The 20,645-nt window shown below is 51.1% G+C and overlaps 1 protein-coding gene across 3 annotated transcripts in view; it reads right to left on the bottom strand.

Annotated features, from left to right (window-relative positions):
- Nucleotides 1–20,645, bottom strand: part of NTN1 (netrin 1) — a 247,015-nt gene that overhangs the window by 61,388 nt on the left and 164,982 nt on the right. For all 3 annotated transcript variants that reach the window (XM_030923462.1, XM_030923461.1, XM_030923460.1), the window contains exon 3: nt 16,560–16,748. In XM_030923462.1, the coding sequence (XP_030779322.1) occupies nt 16,560–16,748 (189 nt within the window). The remainder of the gene's footprint in view (nt 1–16,559; nt 16,749–20,645) is intronic.

The following is a 20,645-nucleotide window of genomic DNA, read 5'->3' as shown; positions in this document are numbered from 1 at the left end:
CTAAGGAGCCAATTCCAGTAAGAGAGTAGCCACAGGACCTCAGGAGGATGTCCCACCAACACAGATGCTACAGGCAAGAACAGCTATACCTGTAGGCACAGGACGCCAGCGTTCCCTGCTAAGTCCTGCCTCCCTGAAGCTAGGCAGTGGCCTCAGAGCGGTGGGAAAGGGGAAGACCGAAGGAAGGAGTCAAATGTCCTGCCCACACCCTGCCCAGGAGGCTGGAGGTAGGGAGTCGTCTGCAGCAAGGCGTCATGCAGCAATTCCAGGTGTCTCCAGGTGGCTGCTAATGTGTTGTTCCTCCTCCAAAAGGAGGAAAAAAACCCAAGAATGCAGGTGAGAGCAGTTTAAAGGAGCCAGATTAGAACTTCCCAGCAAGCACTGCTGGGCGTGAGCACGGGAGTCCGTGGCTCAAAACACGGCCTCTCCCAGCCCAGCCAGTCTCAGGCCCAGGAGTGGCCAATGAGGATAATTAGGAAGAGGAGGGAGGGAAGAAGGTGGAAAGGAGAAGAATGTGAGGAATTGTTTGTTGAAGTTGTGTCTGGACATGCAAAAGCTCCTGGAATCACTTGGAGTGAGGGTCCTGGGACTGGGGGTGCCCCCGTCAGGTGGGAGGAGGGTGGGGGCACAGGCCCTGGCACAGGGGCAGCCTACAGGGCTCCCTGCCTGTGAAGCAGATGGAACTGCTCCAGTCTCGCTACTACTTCTCATAGATAGAAGGCCTTTTTTTTTTTTTTTCTTTTGAGATGGAGTTTCACTCTTGTTGCCCAGGCTAGAGTGCAATGGCACAATCTGAGCTCACTGCAACCTCCACCTCCCGGGTTCCAATGATTCTCCTGCCTCAGCTTCCCAAGTAGCTGGGATTACAGGTGCCCACCATCACGCCCAGCTAATTTTTTGTATTTTCAGTAGAAACAGGATTTCACTACGTCGGCCAGCTGGTCTCGAACTCCTGACCTCAGGTGATCTGCTCGCCTCAGCCTCTCAAAGTGCTGGGATTACAGGCATAAGCCACCGTGCCCAGGCAAAAGTAATGCCTTCTGTTAGGTAATCGTCTTTTTAGATGTACCCTAAATTCAAGTTCATTCTCTGTTGTCTTTTTCACTCAACAGTAAGAAAAGATCCAGCCTTGATGGCCCATGGAGGCGTGCGGAGGAGGAGGAGGAGAGGGGGGGAGGCTGGAAACGGCCTCTGACCTTTCCCTATGGCCTCTTCAATTCATCCATGGTAGGAAGGGAGATGGAGCATAGGCAGTGCCTCTAAGTTGGCCGTGCAAACGCAAAGGGCCACAGCACAGGCTCCTACCGCCTTCGAAGCCCCCTGATGCAAGGCGTGAGCATCAGGGGCTCAGGCCAGCTGACCTCCCTTAGCCAGCTGGTAATCCTAAGATTCATGCCAAGACATTCTCCCCTCCAAGCTGATGGAACACAGCTGTGGACCAGTAACTTCTGGATCCTTGGACTTGGCTGAAGGGAGGTCACCAAAGCTTGCTCGGTCACTGCACCTTCAGAGCCAAGTCACACGTGGACACCACCATTGGCCCAGGTGGTCTTTATCTTGGCAGCGGCCGACCCAGAGCGGACTCTGGGTGGAGTCAGGATGGTGCATTTTTCTGCCCCATGGCCCCTGACAGCTGGTGACCTGCTCAGCTGCCTGGACTGGCACCAGCTGAGGTCTGGCGGAGTGAGGGCCGTCCTGGGTAATGGCAAGGCCACTGTGTCGGCTGTGTGCGGCAGGCGCTTCCTAAGGGCCCACCCTTTGGTCCAACACAAGCTGATGCTGCTAATGTGTTCCTTCTCCAAAAGGACCAAAACATTTCCAAATCACTCCAAATCGCTCTTCTAAAATTTTGCAAGAATCTGACCTATCTGTCTGGTTTATGGAGGCAGCAGGCTGACTTGTGTTTCCACACCAGCAGATCATTGTTCTAGGAAGGGAGGCAATCAGGGTCCTGCAGGGTCTGCCCAAGGCAGGGTATTCTTTAGCAGTAGCCGCCCCGTGCAACTCCTGCAAACTCCTTAGCACATCCACACTCTCTCATACGCGTCGAATCCCTTGGTCCTCGCAACAGCCCTCTGAAATGTGCATGACGGCACAGAGGAGACCACGGACCGGCAAAGAAAACTGCAGGAGAAGGCCGGGGGCCATGCAGAGAGGTAGAAAGGGCCTGGATCTCTGAGGGAACCACCCTTTCTAAATGGCCCCCTTCGTATTTCTTGTTCTGCAAGGAGAAATAAGCTCCTATCTTATAATATGAAGTAGCTTTTCTGTTACCTGTACCCAATGCAATCCTAACAGACTTGCCTGGAATTCATTCTCAATCCCCAGCCAAAGGACTCCAAAGTAAGAACGTTTCCTAAAAATTCACTAATCGAGATGGCCCCCATTATACCCTGTGTGCAAAGGGTGAGTTTCAAGGTGTAGGCAGAGTTGACAGATGACAATGCCACACTATGGCCTGGAAAGGGAGAATCTGACTGGCTGAGGCCCTGGCCCTGAGGAAGAGAAGGTCAAAGTCACCTCACTGTAGCCCCTTGACCCTGAAATACACACAGACACAGACACATCAAAGTGCCTACTAGGCCGGGCATGGTGGCTCACACCTATAATCCCAGCACTTTGGGAGGCCCAGGTGGGTGGATCACGAGGTCAGGAGATCAAGACCATTCTGGCTAACATGGTGAAACCCCGTCTCTACTAAAAATACAAAAAATTAGCCAGGCGTGGTGGCGGGCGCCTGTAGTCCCAGCTACTCAGGAGGCTGAGGCGGGAGAATGGCATGGACCCGGGAGGTGGAGCTTGCAGTGAGCTGAGATGGCGCCACTGCACTCCAGCCTGGGCAACAGAGCAAGACTCCGTCTCAAAAAAAAAAAAAAAAAAAAAAAGTTCCTACTAACACAGAGAGACTCACGCATATTCCCAGAAACACACAGATACAAGCAGGCTCCTACTAAACCTCCCTCTCTCTCATCTACACACATTGACTCACAAACACACAGACTCTTATCTACAAACTCACCCACACACAGACATATACTCAGATCCACAAAGCTACACACACAGACACAGACACACAGGGCCACATGAGGCAGGGAAGGGGAGGTGTGGAGTGAGCTGGGGAGAAGGTGGAAGTTAGGTGAGTGGAGGTCTTTTCCTTTGAGGGGAGGGGGGCGGTCCGGTGAGGGAGACAAAGAGAGAGCCTCCCTTATTCCTCTGAGAACGTGGTCTGGGTCAGAATGTCTTCCACCACAGGAAGCCGCTGGGTGGCTCCCATGTCCCTGGAAGTCAGCCACTTTTTTCAGAGGGAGGTCAATCTCTTCCATGGCAGGTCACCCCGTGTGCACAGAGCAGGCAGCACCTGGCCATGGGAAACAATGTACCCAGGGATTTTTTCCATAAAGAGAAAGGTGAGGCCAGACGGAAGCCCAGGTCCCTGAGAATGCGGCAGGATCAGGTTTCCCATGAACACGGCAGGCTGGAGAGCCTCCCAGTGAAGCAGAGAACCCAGGCGGTCCTTGCTCTGGGTCATGAGACAGGGACAGACAGTTCAGGTGACCCAGGTGCTTTCAGACAGGTAAGAGGGGATCCAGGTCTGGCCTCCACCCTCCCAGTGAGCCTGGGTTAGTGCCTTTCTCTCTCTGGACCACCAGTGGCTCATCTGTAAGGACGGGGGTCTCCCTCTAAAGTCCCACTGAAGTGACTTACAACTTAACAGGCTAAGGTTTTTGTCTAACTGCTGGGTCCAAAGGAACCAGGGTGGCAGTGCCCACCCTTTGACCATTGCCTCTTCTGCTGCTGTTCCTCAGTGTCTTGGCAAGAGGCCAGGGGAAAGGGCTCCTGTTGCAGGGCACAGCAGGCCTTCCATACTACTACTACATACTACTTCCATGCTACTGCTGGCCCTGCCTGCACCAGCACCCACCTGCATGGTGTCAGAATCTTGTTGAGATTTGGTTTGTCGGTGAAGAGAGGGGGTACCTAGGGACTTCTGAGAGCCCTGGCAAAGTTGACCTGGATGGCAGGTGGTTCTCATCCTCAGCTTCCTGTGCCCAAGTAGCTGCCTTTCCTCGCTCCCTCTGACACTCTCTGAAGGGATCACTGAGGCTCCTGGGCTCTGCCAGGGAGGACACGTACTCCTGAGCCTGGCACCCTCTCCACTGAAGCACATACTGAGGCTTTCCAGAAGTCTGTCCTGGGCTCCTATCCAGACGTCTGGCTACTTTTCCTGAGGACTCTGGCTCCAGGGGCTCTTGGGGTCAGGTAGAATCTTCAAATGGCAGCAGTCCAAGGCCACGTGCCCATGGAGGACAGGAAAGCCAGCTTGCCATGAGGCCCTCTGGAGCAGCTTCAGGTAGGACAGGGGAGACAGGACAGCCCCAGCCTCCACCTTCACTTCAGATACCACCACGGCCACCACCCAGGCCTCTGGCCAGTCTTGAAGTTCAGCTTCTGGCCTGACCTTGTGCTATGGGCTAAACTGTGTCCTCCCTGCCACACACATGCTGATGTGGAAGCCCTAATCCCCAGTACCTCAAAGTTGGATGCATTTGGAAATAGGGGCTTTAAAGAGCTCATTAATTTAAAGTGAGGTCACTGGGGTGGACCCTGATCCAACATGACCGGTGTCCTTATTAGAAGAGGCCATCAGGACACAGATGAGTGCAATGGAAAGACCGTGTGAAGACACAGGGAGAAGACGGTCATTTGCAAGCCAAGGAGAGAGGCCTGGAGCAGATGTTTCGGAACAAAACCACCCCTGCTGACACCTTGGTCTTGGACTTCCACCCTCCAGAACTATGAGACATAAACTTCTGTTGTTTAAGCCAATCAGTCCAAGACACTCCGCAGCCTGTGCTGACTAACACACCTGTGTGGAGCCTCAGGTAAGCATCTTCTTCTCCAGGGCCCTCCCAGGCCTGTCCTGTACTCATGAGAAGGAAGACTGCCCCACCACTCCACCAATGAACTCTTTCATCCCCTTGCTCCCTGTGGAAGTCACCAGCTTTGTGGGAGGAGGAAAACCTTCTCCATGGTAGGCCATGTCTCTGAAGGCACCCCAAACCCCCGCAGGCCAGCAGAGCAGCTCTCGGCTTCCGTGATCTCTAGAGCCCCTGCTGGCTCTGATTCTCAACAGGTCTCACAGCTCACAGACCATCTGAGGGCTGTTCTCAAAAGGGTACTGGCAGAGGTCTTGAGCAGGAAGTGCTGCAGGTCCTAACAGCCCTCGGAAGGCTTGCACGGGCTCAGAGAAGGGAGACCTGCAGTAAGAGGTTCTGCCAGGAGCCCTGCCCCCTCAGCAGCCCCCTCCTCACCTGTATAGCATGCAGGACATGCCCTCTGTTCCAGTCCAGAAGAAGAAAGGGCTCACACAGCAGGTGCTGAAGGCATCCCTCCCAAAGTCTGATGGGAAACTCCCTTCCTCGTCCTCACAAGACTTCCAAGGGACAGAGGAACACAACAGACAGAGAAACCACCCTGCCCTGAATCCCAGGACATTGCTCCAGCAGTGAATGTGGAAATCTTGTCAAGTTTCCCTAGGGAGGGCTGATCCCTGGAGCCTACTGTGAGGCTCCATGTGACTCTAAGGGCTGCACCTGCCTATGGCCCTCCTGGGTTGTGGGGAGACAGTCTTCTCTGCTTTGAGTAGGACCAGTCTGCATAAGTGGACACCATCCACAAAGAAAGTAGGGGTGGATGGGGCCCTGTGGACAGGCCCCACTGCATGGGCCTGGCTGCTCTCTGGCTGCTGTGGAGGTCAGGGAGGACGACTGCAGCAACATGCTTGGTGTAGTGAGGACAGTCTGCAGAGAGAGCAAGGGCCAGCATCTTCAGAGAAAAGCAGGATCCAGAGGCTCCCCAGGTCCCCATATCTCTTGTGGGTGTTAGGCCTCTTGGGGGAAGCCTGGTGGGACCCCCCCACTAGAGGTGACACTGGAGAGATGATGTCAGGCACAAAGAGGTGTCCACGCACCCATTTCTTCCCCACTCCCCAAAACAGGGGTGAAGGATCGGCAACCGAGAGAAGAAACATGGGAAAGCCAGCAGGGTGTTCTGGAATGGAGGGGACCTAATGTAACGTGGCAGCGAAGACACCAGACGGGCAGAGCTTTTGGAGGCGGGGTAGACAGAGATGCCAGGGGAGGGGAGGGAGTGCTCACCCAGGGAGACTCGTCTCTAAGTGAGTTCAGAGCTTTGAGGTATGGGAGATGGGGAACAAGGAGGCCCAAAGACGCAGTGTCAGAGAGCCCTAGGGAAGGAGTTTCTTCTTATTGCTATTATTTAATTTGCATAGAATAAAAATCACTTTTTTGGTGAATGGGTTTTATCATGTGCATAAATTCCTTTTTTTTTTTTTTTTTTTTTTTTTTTTGAGATGTAGTTTCACTCTTGTTGCCCAGGCTGGAGTGCAATGGTGCAATCTCGGCTCACTGCAACCTCCGCCTCCCGGGTTCAAGTGATTCTCCTGCCTCAGCCTCCTGACCTCAGGTGATCCACCACCCTTGGCCTCCCAAAGTGCTGGGATTAAAGGCATGAGCCACCGCGCCTGGCCCTCATGGTGGTTTTAACCTGCAGTTCCCTAATGACTAAGGGCGTTTCATGTATTTATTTGTGATCTGCCCGTCTTTGACAATGTTTCCATTCAAGTGTTTTGTCCATGTTTAATTGGGTTGTTTGTTCCTTGTTGTTGAATTTTGAGAGTTGTTTACATATTTGGGATTCAAGTCCTCCATCAGATGTGGAATGTGCAAGTATCTTCTTGTCTGTAGCTTGTCTTCCAGAAGGAGCTTCTTAAAAGGTGAGCCTGGCCGGGGGTGGTGGTTCACACCTGTAATCTCAGCACTTTGGGAGGCTGAGGCAGGGGGATCACCTGAGGTCAGGAGTTTGAGACCAGCCTGACCAACAAGGAGAAACCCCGTTTCTACTAAAAATACAAAATTAGCCAGGTGTGGTGGTGCATGCCTGTAATCCTAGCTACTCGGGAGGCTGAGGCAGAAGAATTGCTTGAACCCGTGAGGTGGAGGTTGTGGTGAGCTGAGGTCACGCCATTGCACTACAGCCTGGGCGACAGAGCGAAACTCCGTCTAAAAAAAAAAGGCCGGGCACGGTGGCTCAAGCCTGTAATCCCAGCACTTTGGGAGGCCGAGATGGGCGGATCACGAGGTCAGGAGATCGAGACCATCCTGGCTAACACGGTGAAACCCCGTCTCTACTAAAAAATACAAAAAAAAAAAAAAAAAAAAATAGCCGGGCGAGGTGGCGGGCGCCTGTAGTCCCAGCTACTCGGAGGCTGAGGCAGGAGAATGGCATAAACCCGGGAGGCGGAGCTTGCAGTGAGCTGAGAACCAGCCACTGCACTCCAGCCCGGGTGAAAGAGCGAGACTCCGTCTCAAAAAAAAAAAAAAAAAAAAAAAAAAAAATGGTGAGCATGATACATCAGTCAGATCACTTTTCTCCTTCCAGCCTTCCAGTGCTGAGTATGGAACCCACCTCCTCTTCAGACACCAAGGAGCTAACTACCCACCCCTTTCTCCCTCTCTTCTCTTCTGACCAAGGGCCCACCAAGCCCTTTCCTGTTTCCAGACTTTGGTTCTTCCTGGAATGTTCTTCCCTCAGCTTCCTTGTGGCTGTTTTCTCCCCACGCCCCAGGTCTCATCCCAGATGTCCTGTTCACAGGAAGCCGCTCCAGGGCCGCCTCACAGTACAGCTTGACCAGTTACTCTCTCCTTCCGCCCTGCTGCTTTCCTCCATGTAACTCGCCACAGTCCGTCATTATCTTCCTTTTTCTTCTTTTCTTTCAACTTTGAGAGTTGTTTACATATTTGGGATTCAAGTCCTCCATCAGATGTGGGATGTGCAAGTATCTTCTCCACATCTGTAGCTTCTTAAAAGGTGAGCCTGGCCGAGCACGGTGGACCAACATGGAGAAACCCCGTTTCAACATGGAGAAACTCCCGACCTCAGGTGATCCGCCCGCCTCGGCCTCCCAAAGTGTTGGGATTAGAGGCGTGAGTCACCGCACCCGGCCAAGATTTTTAAATTTAAAAAATTTAAGTGCCCACCCTCCCGGTTTTCATCAAGAGAATCATAAAAAATATTTAAATTCATTGATGATCAATCTCTCTTCTTTGTTTATTGTCAACTTCCCATCAAAAAGCAAGCCCAAGGGCCCGTGTCTAGCACACAGTAAGCGCTACACAAACATGTGCTGAATCAAATGAACAAACAATCTTGTTGCTAATCTGGATGTAACTCAGGCCAATCTGCCGTCCTTTCCTGGTGGGGAGAGGGGGGCATTTTGCTGCCCCTTGCACATCTGGAGGAATGAATGAGGAGGCAGGCGGGACGACAGTCCCCTCACATCCTAGGTCATCTGCAATTCAATGCCCCTGCACTCTCCACTCTTACATTCTCTGTGTTAACGAGGGAGGGAAGATTGCTGAAATCTGAAGATAATCCCCAAATGTCATTTCAGCTGTCTGTGTCAACCTCCTCCGAAGCTATGCTTTCCTTTGCCCCCGCAGTTGCTAATGAGGCACAAAAGAATAAATGTTTCAAGTTGCACAACGTCTCCTTTCCCTGCCACTTTCGGATCAAGGTACAGATGGCAGGAAGTGGAGGGGGGAGAGGAGTCCCATAATCCCAAACTGGGTTATTTGACACTCCGTGATCTAGTTAACTGTAGTCATCCTGCACCTGTTTTACAGCCAAGGAGAAAAGCACAGGTCTTGCAAATGACTCCGTGTGTGTGTGTGTGTGTCACACGAACTTGGGGCAGGAAGGTAGGGCCGTATGACACAGTGGGGAGGGGAAGCAGGAACCTGGGTCCTGTGTCTGTGCCACAAGTGAGGCAGCTCAGGCCAGCTCAGGCCTCCCATCAGCCCTAAGTCCCAGTCCAATCAAGGAGTCCCTCAGATGCTACCTGGTCTTTCTTGGCACTTCCAGAGCCAAATCTGGATGTGCACAGCCCCCCCCACCTCTCTCTGCTGGGTCTCCACAAGCAGCTGTCGGGCACATCTCTGCCCTTCGACTTGCCATCTTTGCTCCCAAAGCATGGAAATCCTTTATTGAGAGTGTGCAACAGCATTAGGGCCAATCCTTGGGGCCCCGCCCAGTCCTGTGGGAATTGGCTGCCAAGTCCACACCGGGACTGAGCCCTTCAAGCAAGAGGGGCCGGTTCTCCCGAGGGCCACCACTCACAGAAAGAACTAAAGCGACCAGAGAGCCAAAGGAAGCGTCTCTGCTGTGTGTGTGCCGACAATGGCAGTGGGTTCTAGTTTTTCTGTTTTCCCTGACTTGCACAAATAATCCTAAGAGCTGCCATGTGTGGAATGCACGCTACATGCCAGGACGTCCTCCACATCATCTCATTTAATCTGCACCACAGCCCTAGGAGGGAGGAGGGGCTATGATCCCCATTTGCAGATAAGAAAGCGGAGGCTCCCAAGAGTAAGTGTCTTGCCTCCAGAGGTGGAACCTGGACTCTGGTCTGAATAACTCCAAGTTCCATGCTTTTCAAAGCTCTGCATCCCCAACCTGTTTACTACCCCCGTGCCACCTGCCCCCGGCCCCACAAGTGCTCTCCTGGCAACAAAAGTCTGAAAGACACTATTTCCTCAAATAAAATTCCCTTAAGGAACCCCTGGAAATCCTCCAGGAATTTCTTTTTCTTTTTGAGACAGAGTCTCGCTCTGTAGCCCAGGCTGGAGTGCAGTGGCATGATCTCAGCTCACTGCAACCTCTGCCCCCCTCAAGCGATTCTCCTGCCTCAGCCTCCTGAGTAGCTGGGATTACAGGCACGCGCCACCAAGCTGGGCTAATTTTTGTATTTTTAGTAGACGGGGTTTCACCACGTTGCCCAGGCTGGTCTTGAATTCCTGACCTCAGGTGATCTACCCGCCTCGGCCTCCCAAAGTGCCGGGATTATAGGTGTGAGCCACCGCGCCCAGCCAATCCTCCAGGAATTTCTATGTGGCATCGGGAGATGAGAGTGGTCCTGAGAGATGAGAGAATTCACATCCAGGGAGGTGAAAACGTGGACTGGCCAAGGATGCCCAGGGAATAAGCACAGCTGGGCCAGGAAGATTCCGTTTGGCACAGTGTGCCACATGGGCCGAGTCACAAGATCAGGGACTCTTTTCATCTATAAAGCCTGCAATAAAACCACCTCCACCTAATTTCCTGGCTCTACCAGCTTTTCTGAGTCACCAGATCACACACTTCACTGCTACAAAGAATTGTTCTATTGTATCCTTAGGTTCTCCTAAGAGGTTGACTACTTAAGAAGCAGGTGGAATGTGTAATGTCAAAGCTGGAAGGGATTCAGAGGCCAGCAGCCTGAACATAATCCCACAGATGAGGAGACTGAGGTCTAGAGAGGTCACCAGACTTATCCGATACCCTATAGACTTTGAACATGGAGACAAATATGTAGGTAAGGTTTTTGAGGCCCATGTCTCCGAAGGGAAAAGATGCATCCACAGAGATCACAGTTGCAGTGAAACTCTTCCAGTGGGAATTCTGTCTCCCTAATGCTGTATCTAAGGTGTCAGTTTCTCCCAGTAGGTACTAACCTTACCTGGCCATAATGAAGGCCACTCCTTCCGTTGGGGTCTCTGTCCTCAAAGCTGGAGCCACTCCAGCCACTAAGTACCTTCCCGCCTCAGATGACCAACCCTTTCCCCTGTACCCCACCCCCCCACAAAAAAACATGAAAATGGAAATACAGGTAACAGAAATGTGACAAGGGACCCACATATTGAAATGGTGCCCCTGAGGCTTTTATAGGGTGGGTGGATGATGATGCCTTAGTCAGGAAAGCCAAGAAGGGTGGGGGCCCGGGAACTTTGCTGTGCTGTGAATAAATCCACAATTGACCAGATCTAAATATACATATTCACACACACACACACACATGCATGCACTATCTATCTGGCACTGAGGACTGTCTGATCTTGTGCCCTAATCAGGCTGCACTAGCTAAGCTCCCAGCCTTGCCCTGTAAGACTCTTTTTTTTTTTTTTTTTGAGACGGAGTTTCGCTCTTGTTGCTGAGGCTGGAGTGCAATGGCGCGATCTCGGCTCACTGCAGCCTCCATCTCCCGGGTTCAAGCAATTCTCGTGCCTCAGTCTCCCAAGTAGCTGGGATTACAGACATGCGCCACCACGCCCGGCTAATTTTGTATTTTTAATAGAGACAGGGTTTCTCCATGTTGGTCAGGCTGGTCTCAAACTCCCGATCTCAGGTGGTCCGCCCACCTCGGCCTCCCAAAATGTTGGGATTACAGGCGTGAGCCACCACGCCCGACCAAGATTTTTAAATTTAAAAATTTTAAATGCTCACCCTCCCAGTTTTCATCAAGAGAATCATAAAAAATATTCAAATGCACTGATGATCAATCTCTCTCCTCAAAAGAATAAACCTGGGGTCTAGGCTGCCTACAAGTCTTCCCTTAATGCCACCAAGAGCAACTCACCATCCTCATTTCTTATTCTCTGTGGTTCTCAGTGTCGGTGACACATTAGAATCTCTTGGGAAGCTTTTCCAATTCCCAATGCCCAGATCGCATCTGGACCCATTAATTAAACCAGAATTTCTGGGGGCGGGTCCAGGCGGCAGTATTTTCAAATCTCCCCAAGTGGTTCCAACATGCAGCCAAGGGTGAGACTCAGAGCCTAAGTTACAGGCAAATAATGTGACAGACAAATACTGCTGATGACGCCATACGGTGAAGGTGGAGAATCACGAATGAGAAAGTCATGGGCGCTCCCTGCACACAGTGGCCCAGGGAAACAGAGGGGGCAAGACTGTGGTGTTCATTTCCTCCTTATTCCGCAACCCTTGACTGAGCTGCCGGAAGAAATAAGGGGTGGATGGAAGTAGCAAGAATGTCCTGGCAAACATGTGAGGATGATTGCATGCTTTTGCCCTGGCTAATTATTGCATCTTCTTGCTTGGGACTTAAGCACCTTCCTAGCCTTCATTCAACCACACGAACTGTGGGCTCGAAGCGGGGAAAGACGAGAGAAGGAAACAGGCAGCTCAGTGAGATGGAATGCAGGCCCTTTGTACGGGGATGCCGGATGCAGTGGTTAATTTCTTAATTCTCATCACAATTCGGTTCATGGGAGACTCCTGGAATGTCTTTATCCATCACAGATGGTTTGGGAAAATGATAAATTAATATTGTTATCAATGGGGGCACGGATGAAATGGTTAAATAGCAACGTCGTCTTTGGTCGCCTTTGCCTGCTCTAAAGAGAAAGCACCCCCAAAGTCCATAAAGAAGACAAATGGTAAACAAAACCTCCTGTCTTTTGACAGATTCCAAGACGAGTATCATTCGCAAACAATTCAGCGGAGAAAAGGGAGAAATTTATCTCATCTGACTTTATATAGGACAACAGCTCGCACCATAACGAGGCCGTCCCAGTGCTGTGAAATCGCACTGAATAGCTGGAGAGTGCAGCCGCCTGTTCCCTGGGTACGTTTATTACAGTCCTTTGTACGCGCCAACCCTGCCAGCTCTGGTTTGCTTCTAAACCAGGGGAGGGGAGAAATAACCCAACAAATTTGTTGCTACGAAACTTCCCAAATGGGGCAACTACATAGTAATGTTTGGAATCTGATGCCCTTACTCCAGGCTGTTCTTGTCTGGGTCCAACCCTGCTCTACACTGGACAAGGTCCCCTAGTCAGCCAGCCAGTCACCAGCAGAATATGGGTGGCCTCGGCTCCCTGCCCAGGTTCTGAGAAGTCGGGGGTAAAGAGGCCCCAGAGGCCGTTCCCAAGCCAATTTGGGAGTCAAGAACCCCTGCCCTTTGCCCCTGTTCCCCTGTGAAATTCATCTGAAACAAAGCAAAGAAAGGCAGCCCTTACCTGAAGGCCTATGGTGGGGCTCTGGGAAGTCCATCTCAAAAGCTGGGGCCTAACCGGCCAGACACGGTGGCTCATGCCTGTAATCCCAGCACTCTGGGAGGCCAAGGAGGACAGATCACTTGAAATCAGGAGTTCAAGACCAGCCTGGCCAACATGGTGAAACTCCGTATCTACTAAAAACACAAAAATTAGCTGGTTGTGGTGGCGGGCACCTGTAATCCCAGCTACTCGGGAGGCTGAGGCAGGAGAATCGCTTGAACCCGGGAGGCGGAGGTTGCAGTGAGCCGAGATTGCATCACTGCACTCCAGCCTGGACGACAGAGTGAGGCTCCATCTCAAAAAAAAAAATCCGGAGCCTGGGGGCAGCACCATATCTACAAAACTTCAGAAGCCTCTGACAGCAAACTGTCAAAGATCAAATACTGGGGAACAAGTGCTTCCACCCAAGGAACCATTTCCTAGAACCATCTGGCCCTGGGAACCCAAGGCAGGAGGCGCTCGTGGGGGTGGTGATGGAAGGGGGTTGACCGGGAGACCCCTGTGTGAAGATCTCAAGGGTACACATCCCTCTGGCATCTGAACTTCTCCTAAAGATGGTTCCCACCAAGATCTCAGGGTCTCTTTTTGGTGGGAAGTGTCCCAACTCCCGTAAGAGCTTGACACCAGGAAAGGAAAGAGCTGAGGGGAAACATCTGGACTTTCCAGAGATGTCTTTCCTCACCAATCAGATGACTGGACCTCCTGAGTCAAATTTTTCCTCACTAATCAGAGAGCAGATATTTTCTCACCAATCATGAAGCAGAGACCTCCGGGCAAAGCTTTTTCTCACCAATCAGAAAGCAGAAACCTCAAAGTGCTTTCTCACCAATCAGGTGGCATGTTTTTTAAAGTGTAGTCTCCTGTCACCAATCAGGCGACAAGTGCCTTGAAGCACTGTCTTTCTTCACCAATCAGATGGCAGTTTCCTTGAAACACTGTCATTCCTCCCCAGTCAAGAGGCACTAAGAGTCTCAGCCTTTCCTACCACATTTCCTCAGTAGGATTTGCCTGTGTCTTTCTGAGCAGAATCCATCCGTAGGTTTCCCCATCCTGTGATTTATTCTCCCAGGGTTCCCACCAAGGCCAACGCAGCTGATGTACAGGGCTGGGAAGGAAAACACAGCCACCTAGGCTAGCCAGTGTTGGAAATCATAAAACAAGAACACATCCTCATCTATTTGTATCTGACCCTCCTAGAAACCAGTAAAGGAAGGTGGGCAATAACATGCCATTCAGCAAGAGTGGCAGAGCCCTGGAGAATGGCCTGCAGGTTCCTGGGACCCTGTGGCTTCCTGACATCTCTCAGTCTGAGTGGTGAGAGGCTGCAAATAGCTCTTGTCCCCTACCCACAGCAACAGGGGGTAGGTGGAGGTGACCATGGCCCTGCCCCTTCTTACCTCTCTGGGAAACATACATTTCTAATCGGGCAGCAGAAACTGGCATGACAGGAAGTGACCAGTGCCCTTTCTCACTCAGACCTTCTCCCTCTCAGGCACAGGACTGCCCACCTGAGTGGCTGCTGTTGGTATAGTTTCTTGGCTGAACTCCCAAGAAATCTATGTGCAAGCCAGCTGTTTACAAGACCCCTGGCCTTAATTTCTTCTGTAAAAGAGAGACAGCAAACACTCTGGGCACAGGCAAAGGAGCTGGAGACCTTCCAACTATGTTCTCTGAAAGCCCAGAGCTATCTCTCCCGGGGCTTGTCCTGGTCACACCTTTCTGGCATTGCAGATGTTTCTCGGGCCCCTTTGCCTGGGCCACCTTCCCATTCATTCTCTGCTCAGTCTTCTGGGAGATTCTCACCTAAAACCGTGACTTTTTTAAAAACGTGGAAGCAGCCAAGCTACCTTTCTGCTCATGTTTCTCTTGGCAACCACCAGAGGCAGCCTTAAGTCCACAGACACAGAAGGACACCTTGCTTGAACTAGGGAGCCACTCTACTCACACCTGTGCATTTGGAATCAAAGGGATTTCTCCTGGAGGAGACAGACTGGGACTGTTTATTTTATTTTGAGAAAAGTATTCCACATAAGCAGGGCTGGGTTGGATTCATGAGCCCCGGGCTCAGAAGGGCACCAGCTTGGTTGAAACTCTGCTGTCCTTGTTTCAAAATTCTTCATAGCTTTGGAATAAGAAGCCCCCTACTTTGTTACTTTCTTTATTTTTTTTTCTCCCGAGAAGTATGTTCTTTTCCTCCTCCTCCTCCTTTCTTCTTCTTTTTTTTTTTTTTTTTTTTTTTTTTTTTGAGAGTCTCACTCTGTCACCCAGGCTGGAGTGCAGTGGTGCGATCTTGGTTCACTGCAACCTCCGCCTCCCGGGCTCAAGCTATTCTCCTGCCTCAGCCTCGCAAGTAGCTGGGATTACAGGCGCGCACCACCACGCCCGGTTAATTTTTGTATTTTTAGTGGAGATGGGGTTTCACCATGTTGGGCTGGTCTTGAAGTCCTGACCTAGGGTGATCTGCCCATCTTGGCCTCCCAAAGTGCTGGAAGCCCCCTATTTTCATTTTGCACTGGGCCCTACAAATTATGTAGTCAGTCCTGCACACAAGTGCCCAACATCTGGTGGACTTCCTGTTAAGAAGATGATACTTTCGCTTCATCCACATGCTAAGCAGTGGCCACAGAAGGGTTTCTCTCCTGCAGCGCACCATCTGGGCCTGTCTGCCATGGCTCAGGACCCTGCCGTGTCAGAGTCTACACAAGTCCAGGTCAGGACCCCACCCATGCTGAGGTGTTGCCCACCAGCCCTCAGAGGTAAATATCTTCTTGGGAAGCCATGTTCATGGCAGGCCCTGGCCCTAGGCCATAAGTTTTGGAGCAGGAAAGCCCTGGTTCCTGGAATTACCAAAAGCTTTTGTGGGGTGGGGGGCCCCACTTCTCACCCTCCAGCATCACTGAATTCCCTGGCATTTCATCAGCTTCTCTGAATCATCTGACCATTGCTTCATTTTTGTTGGTAGGAGAAAAACAAACAGCAGAAAGTTAAAACATTAGTGCTTGCTTCCGTAGACGAAAATAGAGTCTCCCGTCCCGTCTCCTTTTAATTTTTTTTTTTTGGTCCTGAGAAGTAAAGCTATTTGCAGATGGATTAAATGTTCCTTCTGAGACCCTGCCCCTGAAACTGCCGACCTCGCTGTGACTGTACGTGTGTGTGTGCGTGTGCGTGTGTGTGTGTGTTTTGGGGGTGGGGGAGTGAGGGGCGGTGCACACACATCCAAAGAAGTGCGTCTGCATGCATTTGGTAAAAGAGAGTCCTTTGTCCCGACGGTAAGCCTGGCAAACATGACTGGCGGCCCTCTGGTATGCAGCACACCTGTGCAGAGGAGAAGCCCAGGAGGGGGAGGGAAGGGAGAGGTGTTGGCGGCTGCAGCCCTGCACCCTTGTAGGGGATCACACCTTCTCCTTTCTTCTCCTTTGAGCCATGTCTCCATCGCCCCTTTGTTTTGGCTTACACCTCCAAATACCAGAGAGGCCTTTGTGTGCGTGCGTGTGTGTGTGTGTGTGAGAGAGAGAGAGAGAGGACCTCAGTAATGCCAATTTGTACACAGACTGCAAGAAAATAGAAAAGGAAGCGAAGAAGGAGCGAGAGGACTGATGTTCCCAGTGTCTCCCCAACCCCCACCGCCCGCCACACGTCGCCCACCTTTGCAGGCCTTCCGGTGGCTGATGGGCTTGCCCATGTCGCGGTAGTAGCCCTCCTTGCAGTAGTGGCAGTGGCGGCCGGCGGTGTTGTGGCGACAGTTGAGGCAGACACCTCCGCTCTTGCGCCCCGAAAGCTTGTAGAGCTCCATATTGAAGCGGCAGCGCCGGGCATGCAGGTTGCAGTTGCAGGCTGCAGGGGAAGACAGAGAGAGGTGTCAGCCGCAGGGGCGCGGGGAGGACAGGCACCTACGGGCGCCGAAGGAAACCCCACCCCTCAACTGCTCCCTTCTCCACTAGCAGAGCCAGGCAGGCAGACTTGGGCTCCAGGAGCTCCTCCTCGGCTCCTCCTGTGTATACCCATAGGCATGTATTGGGCACATAACAGTACCACGGCTGAGGTTCTCCCAAAATTCATATGTTGAAGCCGTGACCCCCAGTACCTCAGAATGTGACTGTATTTAGAGTCTTAAAACAAGGCCCTCACAGTAGGCCCTACGCCAGTATGACTGTGTCTTTGTAAGAAGAGGAGATGAGGACACAGAGGGACGCAGGGAAGCATGTGCACGGAGAAGAGATTCCGTGAGGACGTTGCCAGAGGGCAGCCATCTGCAAGCCATGCAGAAAGGCCTCCAGAGCAACCAACCCTGCCAACACCTTGATCTTGGACTTCGAGGCTCCAGAACTAGGAGAAGTAAACGTCTAGCGTTTCAGCCCCCAGCCCGTGGCACTTTGTTGTAGCAGCTGAGCAAACTACTGAGGCTCCTGCCACCAGCCCGGCCTCCCCTTCTCCCCCTCCTCCTCGTCCACTGGGGACTCTGGGGCCTGCACACCATCGTTCTTCCCACCTCAACCTGGCCAGCTTCTGGAGGCTGCCCAGCCCTGCTCTGGGGAGAGGACCCCCACATCGTCCACGATGGCTCTGTTCCACCTGTTCCCTCCCCACGAGCATTGCTCAGGACTCAGCTCCCTTTCCCCGCCCAGCCCCACGCCCTCCTGGTCTGTCTCCTTCACCACTCATCATCTCTGTGCTCCCAACTCCCAAATCAGTATTTCCAGTTTCAGGTCTGGGGTCTCCACTTGAACCCAGAGTCACCTCCCCGACATCATTCACTCCTTACCATCCTGCCCTCAGGTTCCCTGTGGCTTGAGCTGAACCTCGCAGGCTCCCCTCTGCATAATCAGCAGAAGCAGGATTTCTTTTTGTTTGTTTGTTGTTATTTTTGAGATGGGAGTCTTTCTCTGTCACCCAGGCTGGAGTGCAGTGGCCCGATCTCAGCTCACTGCAACCTCTGCCTCCCGGGTTCAAGCGATTCTCCTGCCTCAGCCTCCTGAGTAGCTGGGATTACGGGTGCGCACCACCACGCCTGACCAAGTTTTGTATTTTTAGTAGAGATGGGGTTTCACCATGTTGGTCAGGCTGGTCTTGAATTCCTGACGTTGTGATCCTCCCACCTCAGCCTCCCAAAGTGCTGGGCTGACAGCCGTGAGCCACCACACTCAGCCCAGAGCAGGATTTCTAAGCACCAACCTGAGGGCGTCCATTGGGATCAAGTCGAAAGCACTCAGCATGGCCTTCAGGGCTCCAAATAAGCTGGTCCTGCCTCGCCCTCCAGCCCCTCACTCTTTATGCTCCAGCGATTCCAAACTTTGGTCTGTTTCTAGAGCCATGTGCGAGGACCCCTCGCCTGCCTCTCTGGAGCTTTGGACATGCTGTTCCCTTCCTCCCAGGACACCCGTTTTATCTGGCTGCCTTTTTCTCATACCCCAGGTCTTGGTTCTAATGTTACTTCCCAGCCCCGCTCCACCCCACGAGCTTGGCATGGGCACCCAGCATGGCCTCACACAGCTTTCCTTGCGCCACATCACGATTGCCTGTCACCTGTCTCCTTCTTTAGGCTTCCAACCCCAGGGTTACTCCAGCACAGGTCTAGCCTCTTCTTGTTCACTCTACAACCTGGTTTCATGCTCAGTGTGTTCTAAATCACATTTGATGGAATTTCTAAAGAAATACATGTTGGGATTTTTGTTTTGTTTTTTGTTTGAGGCAGGGTCTCATTCTGTTGCCCAGGCTGGAGTGCAATGGCATGGATCTTGGCTCACTGAGACCTCTGTCTCCCGGGCTCATGAGATCCTCCCGACCTCAGCCTCCCGAGTAGCTGGGACCACAGGCATGTGCCACCATGCCCAGCTAATTTTTTTGTATTTTTTGTAGAACCAGGGTTTCACCATGTTGCCCGGGCTGGTCTTGAACTCCTGGGCTCAAGAGATCTGCCTGTTTCGGTCTCCCAAAGTGCTGGGATTACAGGCGTGAGCCACCACACCCAACCTAAGAAATATATATTTAATTCATGCACTCAATAAACAAAAGCAGGAAGAGAAAGGAATACACTCCTATTTCCACCAACCACAGTTGCTGCAGAGATCTTTCCTTTTAGGCTTTAATTAACATTTGTTCAGTTGTGGAGCTATTTAATTCTTTCCTACAGACATAGAAAACATAGATCATACTTTTATACATCTAGTTTTGTGGGGTTTTTTTTTTTCATAATAATGAACATTTTCTCGTGTCAAATACTGTTCTTCACAATGTTTAAAAGTCGCCTGGGTTGGGCACGGTGGCTCACACCTGTAATCCCAGCACTTTGGGAGGCCGAGGTGGGCAGATCTCTTGGAGGCAGGAGTTTGAGACCAGCCTGGCCAATATGGTGAAACCTCATCTCTACCAAAAAATACAAAAATTAGCCAGGCATGGTGGTTTGCACCTGTAATCCCAGCTACTTGGGAGGCTGAGGCAGGAGAATCTCTTGAATCTAGGAGGTGGAGGTTGCCATGACCACCACTGTACCCCAGTCTGAGCCACTGAGTGAGACCCTATCTCACAAAAATTAAAAACTAAAAAATAAAAGTCGTCTGGCACTGCATTGTATGGCTATGCATAGTGGACCCCTTGGAGTCGGAAGTGGAGGCATTTAAAAGAAGGACCTCCCAGGGTTGGACAGCTATAGGCCGTTTCCCATTTTTCACTATTATAAATGTTAACTACCTTTGAACGTAAAGGTAACCACCTTGAACTACCTTTGAACATACATATTTGTGCTCTGCTCTGATGAGTGTTGTAGCGCAAATTTCTCTAGATGGAATTACTGGGTTGAATTTTGAATCTACATGTTTTTATATTTTTATTAGTTATTTTTTTTTTTTTTTTTTTTTTTTTTTTTTGAGACGAAGTCTTGTTCTGTAGCCCAGGCTGGAGTGCAGTGGCATGATCTCGGCTCACTGCAACCTCCACCTCCCACGTTCACGCAATTCTCCTGCCTCAGCCTCCCGAACAGCTGGGATTACAGGCACCTGCCACTGCACCTGACTAATTTTTTGTATTTTTAGTAGAGATGGGGTTTCACTACGCTGGTCAGACTGATCTCGAACTCCTGACCTTGTGATCTGCCCACCTCAGCCTCTCAAAGTGCTGGGATTACAGGCATGAGCCATCGCGCCCGGCCCTTCTACATGTTTTTAACATTGGCTCCAAACCGCCAAACTGCCCTCAAGAGAGGCTGTATGGCTTATACTCCCACCAGCAGGATATGAGAGCTCCTATTTTACCACGTACTTGAAAATAATAATATGCATTTGGTATCAGCCTTCTTTTTAAAAAATCTTGGCCAATTGGTCTGAGAGAAAACACACACACACACACACACACACACACGATTTTAATTTGCGTGTCTTTGATTACTAGGAAGGTTGGACATTTCCCCATGTATTGTTTTTCTATTTATATTTCTTTTTTGTGCATTGCCTGTTCATGCCATTTGCCCAGTTTTCAAATAAGGTGGACTTTTTTTCATGCTGTCTAGTGATCTTATGTGGGAGGATTAAACATCATTTGTCTTTTCTGCCATATAAGCTGTAAATATTTTTAACAGTTTCTCATTCACATGTTACTTTAATTTGTGATCTTTAGAAAAACATGTGCCTCTTTAATTTTTCTCTCTGATGTTAGGACAAGCTTCTTTAAGTGCTCTTCCTAGAGTCACTGCCAAGTCACTCACCCATTAGTCATTCCATTTACAAATAGAAGTAGACA

The sequence above is a fragment of the Rhinopithecus roxellana genome, chromosome 19 (genome assembly GCF_007565055.1).
Source record: "Rhinopithecus roxellana isolate Shanxi Qingling chromosome 19, ASM756505v1, whole genome shotgun sequence".
In the NCBI taxonomy this organism is placed as follows: domain Eukaryota; kingdom Metazoa; phylum Chordata; class Mammalia; order Primates; family Cercopithecidae; genus Rhinopithecus; species Rhinopithecus roxellana.
The sequence above is the reverse complement of the archived record's forward strand: the minus strand, read 5'-3'. Positions and strand labels throughout refer to the sequence as shown.